The sequence below is a fragment of the Salvelinus fontinalis genome, chromosome 4, assembly GCF_029448725.1.
Source record: "Salvelinus fontinalis isolate EN_2023a chromosome 4, ASM2944872v1, whole genome shotgun sequence".
Taxonomy (NCBI): Eukaryota; Metazoa; Chordata; class Actinopteri; order Salmoniformes; family Salmonidae; genus Salvelinus; species Salvelinus fontinalis.
In genome coordinates this window covers 36,647,685-36,667,295 of record NC_074668.1, presented here as the reverse complement: position 1 = coordinate 36,667,295, position 19,611 = coordinate 36,647,685, and the positions used below count along the sequence as shown (strand labels likewise).

Sequence of the window (19,611 nt, the reverse complement as noted above, 5' to 3'; positions counted from 1 at the left end):
TCTCTACAGCTGGCCATGCTTTCCTCCTGGCTACCCCAACCCCGGCCAACAGCTCCCCCCCCCCCCCCCCCCCGCAGCTACTTTCCCAAGCCTCCACAGCTTCTCCTTCACCCAAATCCAGATAGCAGATGTTCTGAAAGAGCTGCAAAACTTGGACCCATACAAATCAGCTGGGCTAGACAATCTGAACCCTCTCTTTCTAAAATGATCCGCCGCCATTGTTGCAACCCTTATTACCAGTCTGTTCAACCTCTCTTTCGTATGGTCCGAGATCCCTAAAGATTGGAAAGCTGCCGCGGTCATCCCCCTCTTCAAAGGGGGTGACACTCTAGACCCAAACTGTTATAGACCTATATCCATCCTGCCCTGCCTTTCTAAAGTCTTCGAAAGCCAAGTCAATAAACAGATCACTGACCATTTCGAATCCCACCGTACCTTCTCCACAGTGCAATCCGGTTTCTGAGCTGTTCACAGGTGCATCTCAGCCACGCTCAAGGTACTAAACGATATCATAACCGCCATCGATAAAAGACAGTACTATGCAGCCGTCTTCATCGACCTGGCCAAGGCTTTCGATTCTGTCAATCGCCGTATTCTTATCGGCAGACTCAACAGCCTTGGTTTCTCTGATGACTGCCTCGCCTGGTTCACCAACTACTTCTCAGACAGAGTTCAGTGTGTCAAATCGGAGGGCCTGTTGTCCGGACCTCTGGCAGTCTCTTTGGGGGTACCACAGGGTTCAATTCTCGGGCCGAGTCTTTTCTCTGTATATATCAGTGATGTCGCTCTGCTGCGGGGGATTCCCTGATCCACCTCTACGCAGACGACACCATTCTGTATACATCTGGCCCTTCTTTGGACACTGTGTTAACTAACCTCCAAACGAGCTTCAATGCAATACAACACTTCTTCCATGGCCTCCAACTGCTCTTAAACGCTAGTAAAACCAAATGCATGCTTTTCAACCGTTCGCTGCCCACACCCGCCCTTCCAACTAGCATCACTACTCTGGACGGTTCTAACTTAGAATATGTGGACAACTACAAATACCTAGGTGTCTGGCTAGACTGTAAACTCTCCTTCCAGACTCATATTAAACATCTCCAATCCAAAATTATATCTAGAATCGGCTTCCTATTTCGCAACAAAGCCTCCTTCACTCACCCTGCCAAACATACCCTCGTAAAACTGACTACCCTACCGATCCTCGACTTTGGTGATGTGATTTACAAAATAGCTTCCAACACTCTACTCAGCAAACTGGATGCAGTCTATCACAGTGCCATCCGTTTTGTCACCAAAGCCCCTTATACCACCCACCACTGCAACCTGTATGCTCTAGTCGGCTGGGCCTCGCTACATATTCGTCGCCAGAACCACTGGCTCCAGGTCATCTATAAGTCTATGCTAGGTATAGCCCCGCCTTATCTCAGCTCACTGGTCATGATAACAACGCCCACCCATAGCACGCGCTCCAGCAGGTATATCTCACTCGTCATCCCCAAAGCCAACACCTACGTTGGCCACCTTTCCTTCCAGTTCTCTGCTGCCAATGACTGGAACGAATTGCAAAAATCGCTGAAGCTGGAGACTTACATTTCCCTCACTAACTTTAAACATCAGCTATCTGAGCAGCTAACCGATCGCTGCAGCTGTACATAGACCATCTGTAAATTGCCCACCCAATCTACCTACCTCATCCCCAGATTGTTTTTATTTACTTTTCTGCTCTTTTCCACATCAGTATTTCTACTTGCCCATCACCATCTGCTCATCTATCACTTCAGTGTTAATTTGCTAAATTGTAATTACTTCGTTGCTATGACCTATTTATTGTCTTACCGCCTCACGCCATTTACACACACTGTAAATAGACGTTCTTTTTTTCTATTGTGTTATTGACTGTATGCTTGTTTATTCCATGTGTAACTCTGTGTTGTTGTTTGTGTCGCACTGCTTTGCTTTATCTTGGCCAGGTCGCAGTTGTAAATGAGAACTTGTTCTCAACTAGCTAACCTGGTTAAATAAAGGTTAAATAATTGTTTTTTTTAAAAGGGCTATTTGACCAAGAAGGAGAGTGATGGAGTGCTGCATCAGATGACCTGGCCTCCACAATCACCCGACCTCACCCAATTGAAATGGTTTGGGATGAGTTGGACTCCAGAGTGAAGGAAATGCAGCCAACAAGTGCTCAGCATATGTGGGAACTCCTTCAAGACTGTTGGAAAAGCATTCCAGGTGAAGCTGGTTGAGAGAATGCCAAGAGTGTGCAAAGTTGTCATCAAGGCAAAGAATTCCATGTGTTATTTAATAGTTTTGATGTCTTCACTGTTTTTCTCCAATGTAGAAAATAGTAAAAATAAAGAAAAACTCTTGAATGAGTAGGTGTGTGAAAGCTTTTGACTGGTACTGTACACTGAACAAAAATATAAAAGTAACATGCAACAATTTCAAAGATTGTACAGTTCATATGAGGAAATCAGTAAATTTAAATAAATAAATTAGGCCCTATCTATGGATTTCACATGACTGGGAAGATATGCATCTGTTGGACACAGACAACTTAAAAAAGTTTGGGCTGTGGATCAGAAAACCAGTCAGTATCTGCTATGACCACTATTTGCCTCATGCTGCCTGACACATGTTCTTTACATAGAGTTGATCAGGCTGTTGATTGTGGCTTGTGGAATGTTGTCCCACTCCTCTTCAATGGCTGTTTTGAAGTTGCTGGATATTGGCTGGAACTGGAACATGCTGTCATACACATCAATCCAGAGCATCCCAAACATGCTCAATGGGTGACATGTCTGGTGAGTATGCAGGCTATGGAAGAACTGGGACATTTTCAGCTTCCTTGAATTGTGTATAGATCCTTGTGACATGGGGCTGTGCATTATCATGCTGAAATATGAGATGATGGCCTAGGATGAATGGCACGACAATGGGCCTCAGGATCTCTTCCCGGTATCTTTGTTCATTCAAATTGTCGTTGAAAAAATGCAGTTGTGTTCATTGTCCGTAGTTTATGCCTGCCCGTACTATAACCCCATCGCCAGCATGGGGCACTCTGTTCACAACGTTGACATCAGCAAACCGCTCGCCCACACGACGCCATACACAGTCTGCCATCTGCCGGGTACAGTTAAAACCTGGATTCATCCATTAAGAGCACACTTCTCCAGCGTGCTTGTGGCCATCGAAGATGAACATTTTCTCACTAAAGTCGGTTATGACGCCAAATTATAGTCAGATCAAGACCCTGGTTACGACGACGAGCACGCAGATGAGCTTCACTGAGACTGTTTCTGACAGTTTGAGCAAACCCACAGTTTCATCAGCTGTCTGCGTGGCTGGTGATTGTGTGGCCGGTTGGACAAACTGACAAATTCTGTAAAACAAAGTTGGAGATGGCTTATGGTAGAGAAATTAACATTCAATTTCTTACCACAGATCTGGTGGACATTCCTGCAGTCAGAATGCCAGAATGATGTCTCAAAAACTGCACATTTTAGAGAGGCCTTTTATTGTCCCCAGCACAATGTGCACCCGTGCAATGATCATGCTGTTTAATCAGCTTCTTGATATGCCACACCTGTCAGGTGAAAGGATTATCTTGGCGACCAATAAACTTTGATTTAATGAAGAGTCTACTGTTAAAATACTTTTATTTCATAACCGTTGGCTCTGTGCTGTGAGAAGACTGAACCGTCACCCGAGAACAGAGACTGATAGCAGGGTCACTCAGATTCAGTAGTGAAAAAGTACCCAATTATCATATTTGTGTTAAAGTAAAGATACACTACATGGCCAAAAGTATGTGGACACCTGCACGTCCAATGGTGGTGAGCTTGACACCACTGCAGCCAACCCTTGGCACAGGTGATCTTAGGCTTGTGTGCTACTGCTCGGCCATGGAAACCCATTTCATGAAGCTCCCGATGAACAGTTCTTGTGCTGATGGTGCTTCTAGAGGCAGTTTGGAACTCGGTAGTGAGATTTGAGAAATGTTCACGCGCTACGCGCTTCAGCACTTGGTTGTCCCATTCTGTGAGCTTGTGCGGCATACCACTTTGTGGCTGAGCCGCTGTTGCTCCTAGATGTTTCCACTTCACAATAATAGCACTTACAGGTGACCAGGGCAGCTCTAGCAGGGCAGACATTTTACAAACTGACTTGTTGGAAAGGTGGCATACTATGACGGTGCCACGTTGGAAATCACTGAGCTCTTCAGTAAGGACATTCTACTTCTAATGCTTGTCTATGGAGATTGCATGGCTGTGTGCTCGGTTTTATACACCTGTCAGCAACGGGTGTGGCTGAAATAGCCGAATTCACTAATTTGAAGGGGAGTCCACCTACTTTTGTATATATATTGTGTATCTTAATAGAAAATGATTCAAGTAAAAGTGAATGTCACCCAGTAAAATACTGCTTGAGTAAAAGTCAAAGTATTTGGTTTCAAATATGTTTACGTATCAAAAGTAAATGTAATTGCTAAAATACACTGAGTATACCAAACATTAGGAACATCTGAAGTACAGATACCCCAAAAACTACTTAAGTAGTACTTTACAGTATTTTTACTTAAGTACTTTACACCAGTGCTCAGATTCCCTTCATCCTTTGACTGAGAAGAACGGTGTGCAGTCCAACCTCGGCATGCTCTCTCTCTCTCTCTCTCTCTCTCTGTGTGTGTGTGTGTGTGTGTGTGTGTGTGTGTGTGTGTGTGTGTGTGTGTGTGTGTGTGTGTGTGTGTGTGTGTGTGTGTGTGTGTGTGTGTGTGTGTGTGTGTGTGTGTGTGTGTGTGTGTGTGTGTGTGTGTGTGTGTGTTCGTGTGTGCGTGTGCGTGTGCGTGTGCGTGTGTGCGTGCGTGTGTGTGTGCATGCTAATGCTGGGCTTAGGGGAGGGGTCCTGACACACATTGGTTCACAGCAGGTAGAATGTCTCAGAACAACAGGGGCTGTGTTAATGCTCACCCCCCTTCTCTTTTCCTCCCACCATCCTTCTCTCAATTCAATTTAAATTTAAGGGGCTTTATTGGCATGGGAAACATATGTTTACATTGCTAAAGCAAGTGAAATAGATAATAAACAAAAGTGAAATGAACAATACAAAATTAACAGTAAACATTACACTCACAAAAGTCCCGAAAGAATAAAGACATTTCAAATGTCACATTATGTCTATATACAGTGTTGTAACTATGGGCAAATAGATAAAGTACAAAAGGGAAAATAAATAAACATAAATATAGGCTGGTTTTACAACCCTCTCTCCCCTCCCACCATCCCTCGCTCTCTTCCCTCTGTCTGTTGTTCAGCTGCCTAACAATAGGGGCGAGTCTCCCTCTGGAACAATACCCTCAGCCCTACCCTCCTTCCCTCTTCCCCCTTCACTGTTAGAGCTTAGTGGCCTTTACACCACCCCCGTCCCGCCCTCTCTCTCATTCTTTCTCACTCCCACTATCTCTCTTTCTTCAGAGAAGCTCTGTAATGCAAGGAATCTGGTCTGTGCAGGAGGGACCACTCGATCGAAAGAGAGAGAGAAGAGAGGAGAGGAGGGGTTAGAGGAAGCGATAGAAGGAGAGAGAGGGAGACGGCTGGCAGACATACAGAGAGAGAGGCAGGGACTGGCAGAATAGTTGACATGTGATCAGGACTCCTGAGCAGACAGACCATTCACCCTAGATACAACATCAGCAGCAGCAAGAGAGAGTGAGAAGGAGCTAGAAAGAGACAGAAGGAGCCAGAGAGAGAGACAGAAGGAGCCAGAGAGAGAGACAGAAGGAGCTAGAGAGAGAGACAGAAGGAGCTGGAGAGAGAGACAGAAGGAGCTAGAGAGAGAAGCAGAAGGAGCTAGTTAGTCAGGGATGTGGTGTGTGAGATGAGAAGAGGCTATAGTGGTCGTGCTCTCATCACTGGGATTCTACTATTTTCAGACAGTGGGAATATGGAGAGAGGGCTCTAAAAGAGATACGCCTGTCGCTTGGAATAAGATACAACACACACGCTACACACATACACACCCAGCGTTGTCATGGGGGGCTCCCTCAGTCAGCACAGGAAGAGCTCCTTCAGCTCCCCCAGAAAGAAGAGCAGCATGTGAGTACACAATCTATCACTGTTATTGTGTGTGTGTGTGTGTGTGTGTGTGTGTGTGTGTGTGTGTGTGTGTGTGTGTGTGTGTGTGTGTGTGTGTGTGTGTGTGTGTGTGTGTGTGTGTGTGTGCGTGTGCGCGTCTGTGTCCTTGCACACACATTATTGATCTTGTTCCTGTCCCGTGAGCATGTGGTTTAGTTTCCTGTGTAAATGTTGTGTATCGCTCTCTGAACAGGTTTCCCAGCATTGTCCATTAGCTAAAGTGCAGCAGAACCCGACACGACAATAACGCTTGTTTAGATTGAACTTATTTGACTTCAGAAAGGGGTATGATAGGGGAGATGTACAGAGAATTAGGGTCAGGAGAGAGATGTAATGAGAGAGATGTGATCAGATCTCCTGACGGAGACACTTAGTACTGAATATGCACAAGATGAGGTGGCATCTAAGGTGAGTGATCAATCAACAGAAGACCAACAGTTTATGCCCATTAATCAGGTGAATAATATAACACTATAATGCATTGTCTCATGATGGCCTCTGACTAAGTCAAGTGTTTAGGTGTGGTTGAATCACTTAAAATTCATTTAAATAAAAACAATTTTGGTCACATACACATGGTTGGCAGATGTTATTGCGAGTGTAGATAAATGCTTATGCTTCTAGAGCCGACAGTGCAGCAGTATCTAACAGGTAGCATCTAACAATTCCACAACCAAACCTAATACACACAATCTAGTAAAGGAATGGGATAAGAATATATAAATATAAAATATATGGATGAGCAATGACAGAGCGTCTAAGATACAATAGATAGTATAGAATAGATATTGTAGGATACAGTATACAGTATATACATATGAGATAAGTAATGCGAGATATGTAAACATTCTTAAAGTGGCATTATTAAAGTGACTAGTGTTCCATTTATTAAAGTGGCCAATGATATCAGTCTGTAGGTAGCCAGCCGCCTCTCTGCTAGTGATGGCTGTTTAACAATCTGATGGCCTTGAGATAGAAGCTGTTTTTCAATCTCTCTGTCCCAGCTTTGATAAACCTGTACTGACCTCGTCTTCTGGATGGAAGCGGGGTGAACAGGCAGTGGCTCGGGTGGATACTGTCCTTGATGATCTTTTTGGCTTCCTGTGACATCGGGTGTTGTAGGTGTCCTGGAGGGCAGGTAGTTCGCACCCGGTGATACGTTGTGCAGACCGCACCACCCTCTGGAGAGCCCTGCAGTTGTGGGCGGTGCAGTTGCCGTACCAGGCGGTGATACAACCCGACAGGATGCTCTCATTGTGCACCTGTAAAAGTTAGTTCGGACAAGTCACATTTTTTCAGCCTTCTAAGGTTCAAGAGGCGCTGTTGCGACACACACCCCAGGGACCTCCCGGTCGCGGCCGGCTGTGACAGAGCCTGGGCTCGAACCCAGAGTCTCTGGTGGCACAGCTAGCACTGCAATGCAGTGCCCTAGACCACTGCGCCACCCGGGAGGCCAGTGAAGCTTTTAATATTCACAGTGGGTACAATATCTCCTATAAAGTTCATTATAAACTCACTCACCGAGTCAGCGTATACGTCAATGTTGTTGTCTGAGGCTACCCGGAACATATCCCAGTCCACGTGATCGAAGCAATCTCGAAGCGTGGAATCCGATTGGTCAGACCAGCGTTGGATAGACCTAACCACAGGCGCTTCCTGTTTTAGGTTCTGCCTATAAGAGCGGAGCAACAAGATGGAGTCATGGTCAGTTTGCAAAAAGGAGGGTGGGGGAGGGCCTTGTATGCATCGCGGCACTTAGAGTAGCAATGGTCGAAACGTGTTACTCGCTCGTGTACTGCTATCAATATGCTGATAGAATTTAGGTAGCCTTGTTCTCAAATTCGCTTTATTAGAATCCCCAGCTACAATAAATGCAGCATCAGGATATATGGTTTCCAGTTTGCATAAAGTCCAGTGAAGTTCCTTGATGGCCATCTTGGGGGTTCGGGGGGGATATACACGGCTGTGACAATAACAGAGGGGAGTTCTCTTGGGAGATAATACGGTCGGCATTTGATTGTAAGGAATTCTAGGTCAGGTGAACAAACAGACTTGAGTTCCTGTATGTTGTTACAATTACACCATGAGTCGTTAATCATGAAACATTCACCCCCGCCCTTCTTCTTACCGGAGAGATGTTTATTCCTGTCGGCGCGATGCACTGAAAATCCCATAGGCTGTACTGATTCGGACAGCATGTCCCAAGCTAGCCATGTTTCCGTGAAACAGAGTATGTTACAATCCCAGATAACTCTTTGGAAAGCAACTCTTGTCCTGATTTCGTTGACTTTATTAACTAGGGACTGGACATTAGCGAGTAATATACTTGGAAGCGGTGGGTGGTGTGTGAGTATCCGAAGCCTCACTAGAAGACCGCTCCGGCACCCTCTCCTCCGGTGGCGTTGTTTTGGGTCGGCCTCTGGAATCAGTCCAAATGTCCTGGGAGGTGCAGACAAAGGATCCGCTTTGGGAAAGTCATATTCCTGGTCATAATGCCGGTTGTGCTGGTAAGTTGACGTCTCTCTGATATCTAATAGTTCTTCCCGGCTGTATGTAATAATACTTTTCAGGTTTTCTGGGCTAACAATGTAAGAAATAATATATATAAAAAACTAAATACTGCACAGTTTCCTAAGGACTAGAAACAAAGCTGCCATCTCTATCGGCACCATTGGTCTTATGGTAAAAGGCTGTTTTGGCCGTTTCTCCTCTCAAACGCCTCCTCCTATTTCTTTCTTTCTCTCTCTCTCTCTCTCTCTCTCTCTCTCTCTCTCTCTCTCTCTCTCTCTCTCTCTCGAATCGGGACCCGAAGGGGTGCATGTTTTGGTTTTTGTCTTAATACTACATAGCTGATTCAAATTATCACCACTTGATGATTAGTTGATTATGGGGTCCCGAGGACCGAGTTTGAGAAATCCAGCCCTAATCCATGGTAACAGAGAGCCAGTCCTCTCTTTCTCCCAGTAGTTCCCAGTGGATCATCACCATGTTAATGAGCTGCTGAGCCTTTTACACTTTCTACCCATTCACTGATGTCCTTCCTAGTCATACCCTGATGCTGCTCTGCTCTACCCATCCTGTTGTCACAGTGACTCAGCAGTACCACTGGCAGTATTAATGGTGTTGTCATCTTCTACAGCAGTTGTTGTTTACGCTGGAGGTCATTCCAATTGGTACTGAATGATCCAGAGTAGTGCAACTGTAGAGTAGAATGAGAGCCTTGGGCACTGAGTGGCTCTGAGACTTAGATCTGAGACTTCTTCTGTTAGCTTCTGTTAGCTGGAGCGCTCAGAGAATCAAAGGAGAGTCTGCAGACAGAGACATCTTTGTTTGGCTGGTTTTACATTAACAAGCCTAGAATTGGAAATAAACCAGTCAACTTTCTACTGGATGGGGATGTGCCCTCTCACTACACACTGTCAGGCTTCTGTGTGTACTGTGGGTTAGGCAGTGTTTTTCTAGGCAGTGTCCTTGTTTGTGTGTGTGTGTCTTTCTTTCTCAGTGTGTGTGTCTCTCTCTCTCTCAGTGTGTGTGTGTCTCTCCCTCTCTCAGTGTGTGTGTGTGTGGCTATGAGAGGAATAAGAAGTTCCGTAGCAGCATGAGATCTGGCCCTTATTCTCAGATCTATATTTAGCAAATCATCTTTTTCATTTTTAAGTGCAACAGAAATCTGCCTCAGTCCTCATTTCTCAATCCCCCCTCCACTCATCGCCCCTCCTCCATCTCATCCATTCCTTTTTGGAGTAGAGAGTGGCCTGCATTTGGAGCTCCTTTAGACCCTATTTCAGACTGTACTAGGCTGATCTATCCTTGGCCTGAAGCTCTTCCTCTCCTCCTCTCTTCCTCCCAACCTGTCCTCCTCTGTCAGTACTATATCAGCAACAATTCAGCTGTAGATAGACAGACATGGACCATAAGAGGAGGCCTTGTATGACCTTCAGGGTGTGTGTGTTTGGGAGTTCATGTGCGTGCGTGTGCGAACCATTGTTTGAGGAATTATGTATCCTTTGTGTCCCTGTATCGTTACACAATAGCCTGGTGTCTGTCTGTCCCCTGACCCTACTCTGTCAGGCCTCTCAGAACTCACCCCCAAAAATACCTTCCCCCAAATATTGGACTATAAATTGTGCCTTCATGTATTATACTTATGCTAAAATATTTATTATATTTTACTGAGCCATTTACTTTTATTTTCGTATTCTTATCTTTTATTATTTCTTATCGTTGTTGCATTGTCTATAAGAAACCTGCAAGTAAGCATTTAGTTGGATGGTGTATACCATGTGTATCCCGTACATATGACTACTATAACCCGATACTTGAAACCATCTCTCTCTCAGTTAGATGCATGTTCAAGCTGCTCAGCTCAATGTATTCTCCAGATTGTTATAGCATTAGAGTTAGAGACAGGGTAGGTTTAGATTGTTGACAACATGTAATCTATATTTCGTCTCCAATTTTTATTAAGTAAATTAATTAATTAGCACAATGAGCACCTGCTGTCTCTCAAATACATCATTACAGTTGTTGGTTAGCTAGCTAGCGAATTTTAGCCATATTAGCATTGACATGAAATCAGTCAAAACACCTCAAAACAAGACATACTATCAAAAACAAGATGAAACGAGCTGAAACAGTATAGTATTTTAATCATGAGTTCAGGTGGGCTTTCGTGCATCAGTAAACAAAGAAAAAGGAGGGGTGCTCAACAATAATGACAAAATCGCGAGAATGGCTTACCAAGAAAAACTTGCTTCTGCCTTGATTTTTTGGATCTCTTTGTCTGATTCACAGACACCCAAATATCACCTATGTATATTTTAACATGGACTATTGATTAACGAGACACACTATTTCTCTCATCATTTTATGCAATAATTTTTCATTTACCTAGAAACATAATATAATTATAACTGTTTTACATTGTTGTGTCTCAATTGGCCACTAGGCTATAAATATAAGTTATGTCCAATGGTCAGGTCACTCTGAGGAAGACGTCAGTTTGACCATCAAATGTCAGTCACCTGTTCACATCCTGTACAATGGATTAAAACTTCTTATGGCTGGGGGCAGTATTGAGTAGCTTGGATGAATAAGGTGCCCAGAGTAAACTGCCTGCTACTCAGTCCCAGAAGCTAAGATATGCATATTATTAGTAGATTTCGATAGAAAACACTCTGAAGTTTCTAAAACTGTTTGAATGATGTCTGTGAGTATAACATAACTCATATAGCAGGCAAAAACCTGATAAAAAATCCAACCAGGAAGTGGGAAATCTGAGGTTTGTAGGTTTGCCTATCCAATATACAGAGTCTTTGGGGTCATATTGTACTTCCTAAGGCTTCCACTAGATGTCAACAGGCTTTAGAACCTTGTTTGATGCTGCTACTGTGAAGAATGAGGGAAGGAGAGCTCTTTGAGTCAGGTGTCTGGCATGAGCTGACCACGCGCACTCACGTGATAGCAACCTGCGTTCCATCGCATCTCTGAAGACAAAGGAATTCTCCGGTTGAAACATTATTGAAGATTTATGTTAAAAACATCCTAAAGATTGATTCTATACATCGTTTGACATGTTTTTACAAACTGTAATGGAATTTCTTGACTTTTCGTCTGACCTGCGAGTCATCAATTTGAATTTTGGAACTAAACGCGCGAACAAAAAGGAGGTATTTGGACATAAATTTTGGACGTTATCGAACAAAACAAACATTTATTGTGGAACTGGGATTCTTGGGAGTGCATTCTGATGAAGATCATCAAAGGTAAGTGAATATTTTTTAATACTACTTCTAACTTCTGTTGACTCCACAACATGGGGGTTTATCTGTATGGCTTGTTTGGGCTCTGAGCGCTGTACTCAGATTATAGCATGGTGTGCTTTTTCCGTAAAGTTTTTTGGAAATCTGACACAGCGGTTGTATTAAGGAGAAGTTTATCTAAAGTTCCATTTATAATACTTGTATCGTTTATCAATGTTTATTATGAGTATTTCTGTAAATTTATGTGGCTCTCTGCAAAATCACCGGATGTTTTGGAGGCAAAACATTACTGAACATAACGCGCCAATGTAAACTAAGATTTTTGGATATAAATATGAACTTTATCGAACAAAACATACATGTATTGTGTAACATGAAGTCCTATGAGTGTCATCTGATGAAGATCATCAAAGGTTAGTGATTCATTTTATCTCTATTTCTGCTTTTTGTGACTCCTCTCTTTGGCTGGAAAAATGGCTGTGTTTTTCTGTGACTAGGTACTGACCTAACATAATCGTTTGGTGTGCTTTCGTCGTAAAGCCTTTTGAAAACGGACACTGTGGCTGGATTTACAACAAGTTTATCTTTAAAATGGTGTAAAATACTTGTATGTTTGAGGAATTTTAATTATGAGATTTCTGTTGTTTGAATTTGGCGCCCTGCACTTTCACTGGCTGTTGTCAAGTCAATCCCGTTAACGGGATCTCAGCCATAAGAAGTTAATTAAAGTGAGCAAAAATAAATAAATCTCTGCCTTTTTTTGGTTGAGTGCTCCAACTCCTTTTTACCTCAAGTTAGTATTTTTGGAAGTTTTTCTTGGTAAGCCATTCTGAAATTGTTTCTGTAGGTAATATTGGCATTCCTGAAATATTATTTGGTCGAAATTTGATTTGATATCTGAGAAATTTAAGATAATTGATGGCACCCAAATTTGACATTTCAATTTATATATAGATTCAGATAATATTCAATAAATATAGAACCGGACATCCAATTTAGACCAAACCTCTTCCTATCAATGAGTAAAAAGTCACGCAAAGACCTCCCCACACCCCATGCCAATCCCACCCCAACAACCAGTATACAGTATAACGTTTCAAGGTAAGACCCAGATGCAGACAATGTTGAAGTAACAACAGTTTATTAATCCAACAGGGGCAGGTAAAGACAGGTCAAGGGCAGGCAGGGGTCAGTAATCCAGATAGGCGGGGCAAAGATGCAGGACAGCAGTCAGTCTCAGGGTCAGGGTAGGCAGAGGTCAGTAATCCAGATAGGTGGGGCAAAGGTACAGGACGACAGGCAATCTTGGGGTCAGGGCAGGCAGAAATGGTCAACCAAGGAAAACTAGGAAACAGGAACACTCAAAAGACAGGAAGAGAGAAGAAGAACCCTGCGCCGGCGGGAGAGGAAGAGGGACGGATAAATCCTGCAGCTAGGGAGTCTCCAATGTAGGTCTCCATAGCCTTGGTCTCCGGTCCCGACAGAGAGTACAGGCGTCCCCGGGGCGGCGTGGTGCTAGGGAGAAGGTCAATCCCGCAGGGTTGGTGCGACAGAAATGAAGTGGCCCGGGCCTTGCTGAACACCTCCCGGAGGTCCTAGTACTCCGTGGGGATGGCGGAGAGATCCAGAGCACCTTCCGAGCCCCCAGGAAGAAGTCCTGAGGCAGGTTGCGCTGACTTCAGATGGGCATGGCAGAACGGACTCCAGCCCATGATGGCACCAGCAGACCAGTTGATGAGAAGATTGTGTCGCTGGAGCCAGGAGAATCCCAAAATCGCAGGAATCTGTGGAGACTTGATGAGCAGAAATTGAATAGTTTCACTGTGATTTCCTGACACCCGTAGGTTTATGGGAGTGGTATTATGAGTGACCCGGCCTAGAGAGCGCCCATCCAGCGCTCTAATATCCATGGGAATGGAGAGGGGCTGAGTGGGGATGTTCAGCTCCGAAGCCAGGGTAGCGTCCAAAAAGCCCCAGTGTCAATGAGGACCCAAAGAGATTTAGCCTGCTTTCCCCACAGCAGAAGGGCATGAAAAGGGGTGCCTGCAAGGGAAGCAGAAAAGTTATCTAAATGGCCCTCCAGAGTACTCGCTCCTACTGGTGAGCCTGGTCTTTTAAAGGACAAGAGTACACAGAATGACCAAGAGTCCCACAATACAGACAACTCTTCGTGTTGACCTTGTATTGCCATTCCACTGGTGAGAGCCCAGCTCTGCCTAGTTGCATAGGATCGGGAAGCGGTGAGTCGGCCGTCTGCGGAGACTCTCGGTGAAGGTCAGGAAGCCTCGGGTTCTCTCGGCAACAGGACCGTCGGGGACTTTCGGGATGACTCGGAGGCAAGGTGGACGTGTGTGCGAAATCAAAGTTCCTCTTCCTCCATCGTTCCCATAATCGCCCATCGATACAGATTGTCAACGCGATAAGGGAATCGAGATCCGTAGGTAACTCCCGAGCTGCAAGCTCGTCCTTGACCTCCTCCGAGACGCCGTATCGAACAGCGCTTCCTGGTTCCAAGCATGCTCTGCTGCCAAATTGTGGAAATCCACCGCATGGTCTGCCACACCGCAGGAGTCCTGCCGAAGCTGGATTAGCTTCTCTCCTGGAGAACGGGGCATCAAAAACCTTCTTCACCACTCTCACGAACCCCTTCAGACTAACGCATGAGACGGCGCTGCTAACAGCTGAGTTACTGAGGGGCTGTGGGGTTACCACTGTGGCCTCCCAGATAACCCGCGGAATTGCTCCAGCAAAATGTCCAACGCCCAGTTATGGCATTCAGCCAACATTTGGACCCCTTCCATAAAACCCCGAAGCAATTCCTTGTGCCTACCGATGGTGGCTCCTTGGGAGGAGATGGCGTTGCGCAGCTGGCCCTGGTCTACTGGGTTAGTCATGGCCAGTTCGTACTATCACGTTTCAAGGTAAGACCCAGATGCAGACAACAACAAAGTAACAATAATTTATTAATCCAACAGGGATTAGGCAGGGGTCAGTAGTCCAGATAGGTGGGGCAAAGGTACAGGACGGCAGGCAGGGTCAGGGTCAAGGTAGGCAGAGGTCAGTAATCCAGATAGGTGGGGCAAAGGCACAGGATGGCAGGCAGGCTCAGGGTCAGGGCAGGCAGAAATGGAAAAACGCTGGGAAAAACGCTGGTACGCTTGACGAAACAAAACGAACTGGCAACAGACAAACAGAGAACACAGGTATAGATACACAGGGGTTAATGGGGAAGATGAGCGACATCTGTAGGGGGGTGAAGACAATCACAAAGACAGGTGAAACCGATCAGGGTGTGACACACAGTATCAGTTCTCTATGTTTGACAAGTAGTATGAAGCTGTGGCTTGGAGTGTTGCTTCTTTATACTTTGTCATATATTCCCTGTGAATCTGGCTATGTGTCATGTCCTGATCTTAGAGATCCTTTTAATTCTCTATTTTGGTTAGGTCAGGGTGTGACTAGGGTGGGCAATCTAGTTTTCCTATTTCTTTGTTTGGCCTGGTATGGTTCCCAATCAGAGGCAGCTGTCTATCATTGTCTCTGAGGATCATATTTAGGCAGCCTTTTTTCCCACCTTAGTTTGTGGGATCTTGATTTTGTATAGTTGCTGTGTAGCCTGCAGAACTTTACGTTCGTTTTGTATTTTGTTGTTTTTCGGTGTTCATTTTAATAAAAGTAAGATGTTCGACTACCACGCTGCACTTTGGTCTCCTCATTCAAACAACGAGCGTAACACTATGTTTTGTTTGCTTTCATGAAGGACTGGCTTGAATTGTGAGGATGGCTACACAATTTATTTTTCATCATGAGCAAAATCTATTGGTTTTTCTACCAAAAGTTGCTTTTTTTTTTTTGGTGATCTATATAACACAAGAGACCAGCAAAATGGATAAAAGAGTCTGGCGGTATAGCAGGAACAGCATTATCTACTGGTCAAAACCTGGTATTTTCACACTACTTTATGGTAAATAATGCAAGCGACTTCAATTACAAATTTCTCTGAACAGGGGGAAAAAACATCCCCAGAGTCACAGGGAATACACTACACTGAATAGAGAAGCAATAATCAAAGCCACAGCTTCATACTACTTGTCATACTGTATATTGGTTGTTTGGGTGGGATTGGCAAGGGTTGTGGGGGATTTGTGGGTGGCGTTTTAGATTTTTGGGGATTCCTCATTGTAACGGTATTCCTCCTCTTTAACCGAAGAGGAGGAGTAGTGATTCGACCAAGGCGCAGCGTTTTGAAATGACATAATTTTAATAAAACAAGACGGGAAAAACACGAAACGAAACCACTTGAAATAATTAACAAAATAACAAAACAAATGAAGACAAACCTGAACAATACGAACTTACATATAACACTAAGAACACACGAACAGGGAAAATAGACTACACAAAAATAACGATGTACAAACAAACCGAACAGTCCCGTATGGTGCGACAAACACTGACACGGAAGACAACCACCCACAACGGAAGACAACCACCCACAACGGAAGACAACCACCCACAACGAACACTATGAAACAACCTACCTTAATATGACTCTCAATTAGAGGAAACGCCAAACACCTGCCTCTAATTGAGAGCCATACCAGGCAACCCTTAAACCAACATAGAAACAGAAAACATAGAATGCCCACCCAAACTCACGTCCTGACCAACTAACACATACAAAACTAACAGAAACAGGTCAGGAACGTGACACTCATGTCTGTCTTATTAGAAGGAAGAAGTTTGGTCCAAATCGGGTGTTAGGTACTATATTTATTGAATATTATCTGAATCATATCAATTAAAATGGGAAATTTGCATGCAATTAATTTGCAGAATTTCTCAGAGATAAAATTATATTTAAATATTTCAGGAATGCTAATCATATCTGTTACTAACTACAGAAACGATTTTAGAATAATCTGAGATGGTGGGTGTCGAAATCCTCTTCCATTTGCTTTTTGAGGTGGAAAGACCCAGTATATTCTAAAATATTCCATCATACAGGTAAAGGAAACACTTGAGTAAATGAGTGATACAAAATATATTGAAAGCAGGTGCTTCCACACAGGTGTGGTTCCTGAGTTAATTAAGCAATTAGCATCCCATCATGTGTAAAAATTCCCAGTTGGAGCAGCAACTGAGACAGTATTTTCCACCACCATCAACATAACACCAAATGATGAAATATCTTGTTGAAGAATGCTGTCGCATTTCTACAATAGAGTTCCAGACACTTGTAGAATAGGGTGGCCCAGCACACTATTAAGACACTTTATGTTTTTGTTTCCTTTATTTTGGCAGTTACCTGTAGGCCTACATTGAACACAACATATTTGATTTGATTTGACATATCCCAACATAACATCTCTAGACCTCCATGTAGTAAAGGTTCTACTGGACCTCTCATCTATAATGTGTGTCTGTGTGTGTTTTCCGCTCTGATTACAAGAAAGGGGAAAGGGGGATACCTAGTCAGTTGTACAACTGAATGCGTTCAACTGAAATGTGTCTTCTGCATTCAACCCAACCCTTCTGAATCAGAGAGGTGCTGGGGGCTGCCTTAATCAACATCCACGTCATCAGCGCTCAGGGAACAGTGGGTTAACTGCCTTGCTCAGGGGCAGAACAACAGATGTGTACCTTGTCAGCTCGGGTATTCGATTCAGCAACCTTTCATTTACTGGCCCAACGCTCCTACCCGCCAGGCTACCTGCCGCCCCAAGTTGGGCTTAGATTAAATATGCAGATACTGTTTTAAGGGAAAGGAAAGGGGGATACCTAGTCAGTTGTAAAACTGAATGCTTTCAACTGAAATGTGTCTTCCGCTTTTAACCCACCCCTCTGAATCAGAGAGGTGCGGAGGGCTGCCTTAATTGACATCCAAGTTTTCGGTTGTTAGCTATATAGGCAAACTATCTCAGTCACGCTTCCCAAATTCACCATCAAAGGTTTTATTGTAGCATTATCTGCACTTATCTCTCTCCTCATCTCCCTCTCTCTCCTCATCCCCCTCTCTCTCCTTATCCCCCTCTCTCTCCTTATCCCCCTCTCTCTCCTCATCTCCCTCTCTCTTCTCATCTCACTCTCTCTCCTCATCCCCCTCTCTCTCCTCATCTCCCTCTCTCTCCTTATCCCCCTCTCTCTCTTCATCCCCCTCTCTCTCCTCATCCCCCTCTCTCTCCTCATCTCCCTCTCTCTCCTCATCCCCCTCTCTCTCCTCATCCCCCTCTCTCTCCTCATCTCACTCTCTCTCCTAATCCCCCTCTCTCTCCTTATCCCCCTCTCTCTCCTCATCCCCTCTCTCTCTCAATCTCAGCTAGCACAATTACAAGGTCTGTTGTAGCAGTACAAGATGATGTAATGCACTTCAGACTACATCCCCAGGATGATGCAGTAATGACAGCTGGCCTGGTTACTGTAACCGTGCCGACCGGCGCTGTACCACACTTCTCCTCTGTTTAATTTAAACACTGTCATGATGATGCTCTACACATGCACGCACACACAAAAGCATGGGAGAAACTAGGCTAAAGCATTACTCCATTCAGGACAGAGTTGTAGAACTATATTCAAACATGGCTTTTACTGCCTGAGAGAGACAGAGAGACTCAGGGACTAAGAGAGACTGAGAGAGACTGAGAGGGTGAGTGTACTCAGCACTCTAAGCAGGGTTTCTCTCTTGTTCCTGTGTGTTCCTGCCTGCCTACGACTGAGGATCCCAGTCAACACGAGCCTCCAGTTTGACAGTGAGAGAGACTGGATCTGGTCAGAGACCACTGATCGCCACAAGGTGGAGCTCTCTTTCCCGCACAAGGCAGAGAAGTGTGTACTGTATACACCATGAGTTTACATGGACAGTTTGAGTGTTGTGGTTTGTGATCAAACCTTGAATGAAACTGTTAGGGTGCTGAACGAGGCTAAGGGTGTAGGTATGTATGGCCTTAGACTAGAGGGTATCATCAATATAATTCAGGCTCTGATCTTGTCCCATCTCGATTACCGTCTGGTAATATGGTCAGGTGCAGCAAAGAAAGACCTAGAAAATTGGCAGCTGGCTCAAAACAAAGCAGCACTCCTTGCCCTTAACTGCACACACAGAACTAACATCAACAACACACATGATAGTCTTTCACTGTTGAGGAGAAATGTACTAACTTCTCTTCTAGTCTTTTTAAGAAACGTTTGCGTTGAAAATGTCTGACCACTTGTATAATCTATTTGCATACACTTCAAACACACATGCGTACCTCACCAGCCACTCCACTATGTGTTTCTTCACAGTACCCAAACCTAAAACAGATTTAATGCAAGTTCAGCTTAAAAAACTGATGAAAAACATAATTAGTATCACAGCACCTCTCCTCTTTCTATAAACATTTCAAAATATATAATTTAAATGTACTGTTTATAAGAATATGAACATGTGTATCTGAATAGTGTGTAAATAGTATTTTTGTTGTCACTTGGTGTCTCTTCTATACATAACTCTTATTTTGTTTGTTTTTTGAATTTAATTTAATGTCTTATGTTGTTCTTGTCTATAACTGTTCTGTACTTTGTCATGTATTTTTACGTTTTATGTGGACCCCAGGAAGAGTAACTGCTGCATGTGCAGTAGCTAACGGGATCCTAATAAACTAAACCAATACTACGGTTCACTACTACATTACAGTATGTATTTGCCCAGTACAGACAGAGAGATGTGT

At 44.1% G+C, this 19,611-nt stretch overlaps 1 protein-coding gene across 1 annotated transcript in view; it reads left to right on the top strand.

The window, feature by feature from the left end:
- Positions 1-5,466: 5,466 nt before the first annotated feature.
- Positions 5,467-19,611, top strand: part of LOC129853665 (transforming acidic coiled-coil-containing protein 1-like) — a 35,689-nt gene continuing 21,544 nt past the window's right edge. Inside the window, exon 1 of the mRNA XM_055919976.1 lies at positions 5,467-6,101. Within this exon, the coding sequence (XP_055775951.1) occupies positions 6,037-6,101 (65 nt within the window). The 5' untranslated portion in view covers positions 5,467-6,036. The remainder of the gene's footprint in view (positions 6,102-19,611) is intronic.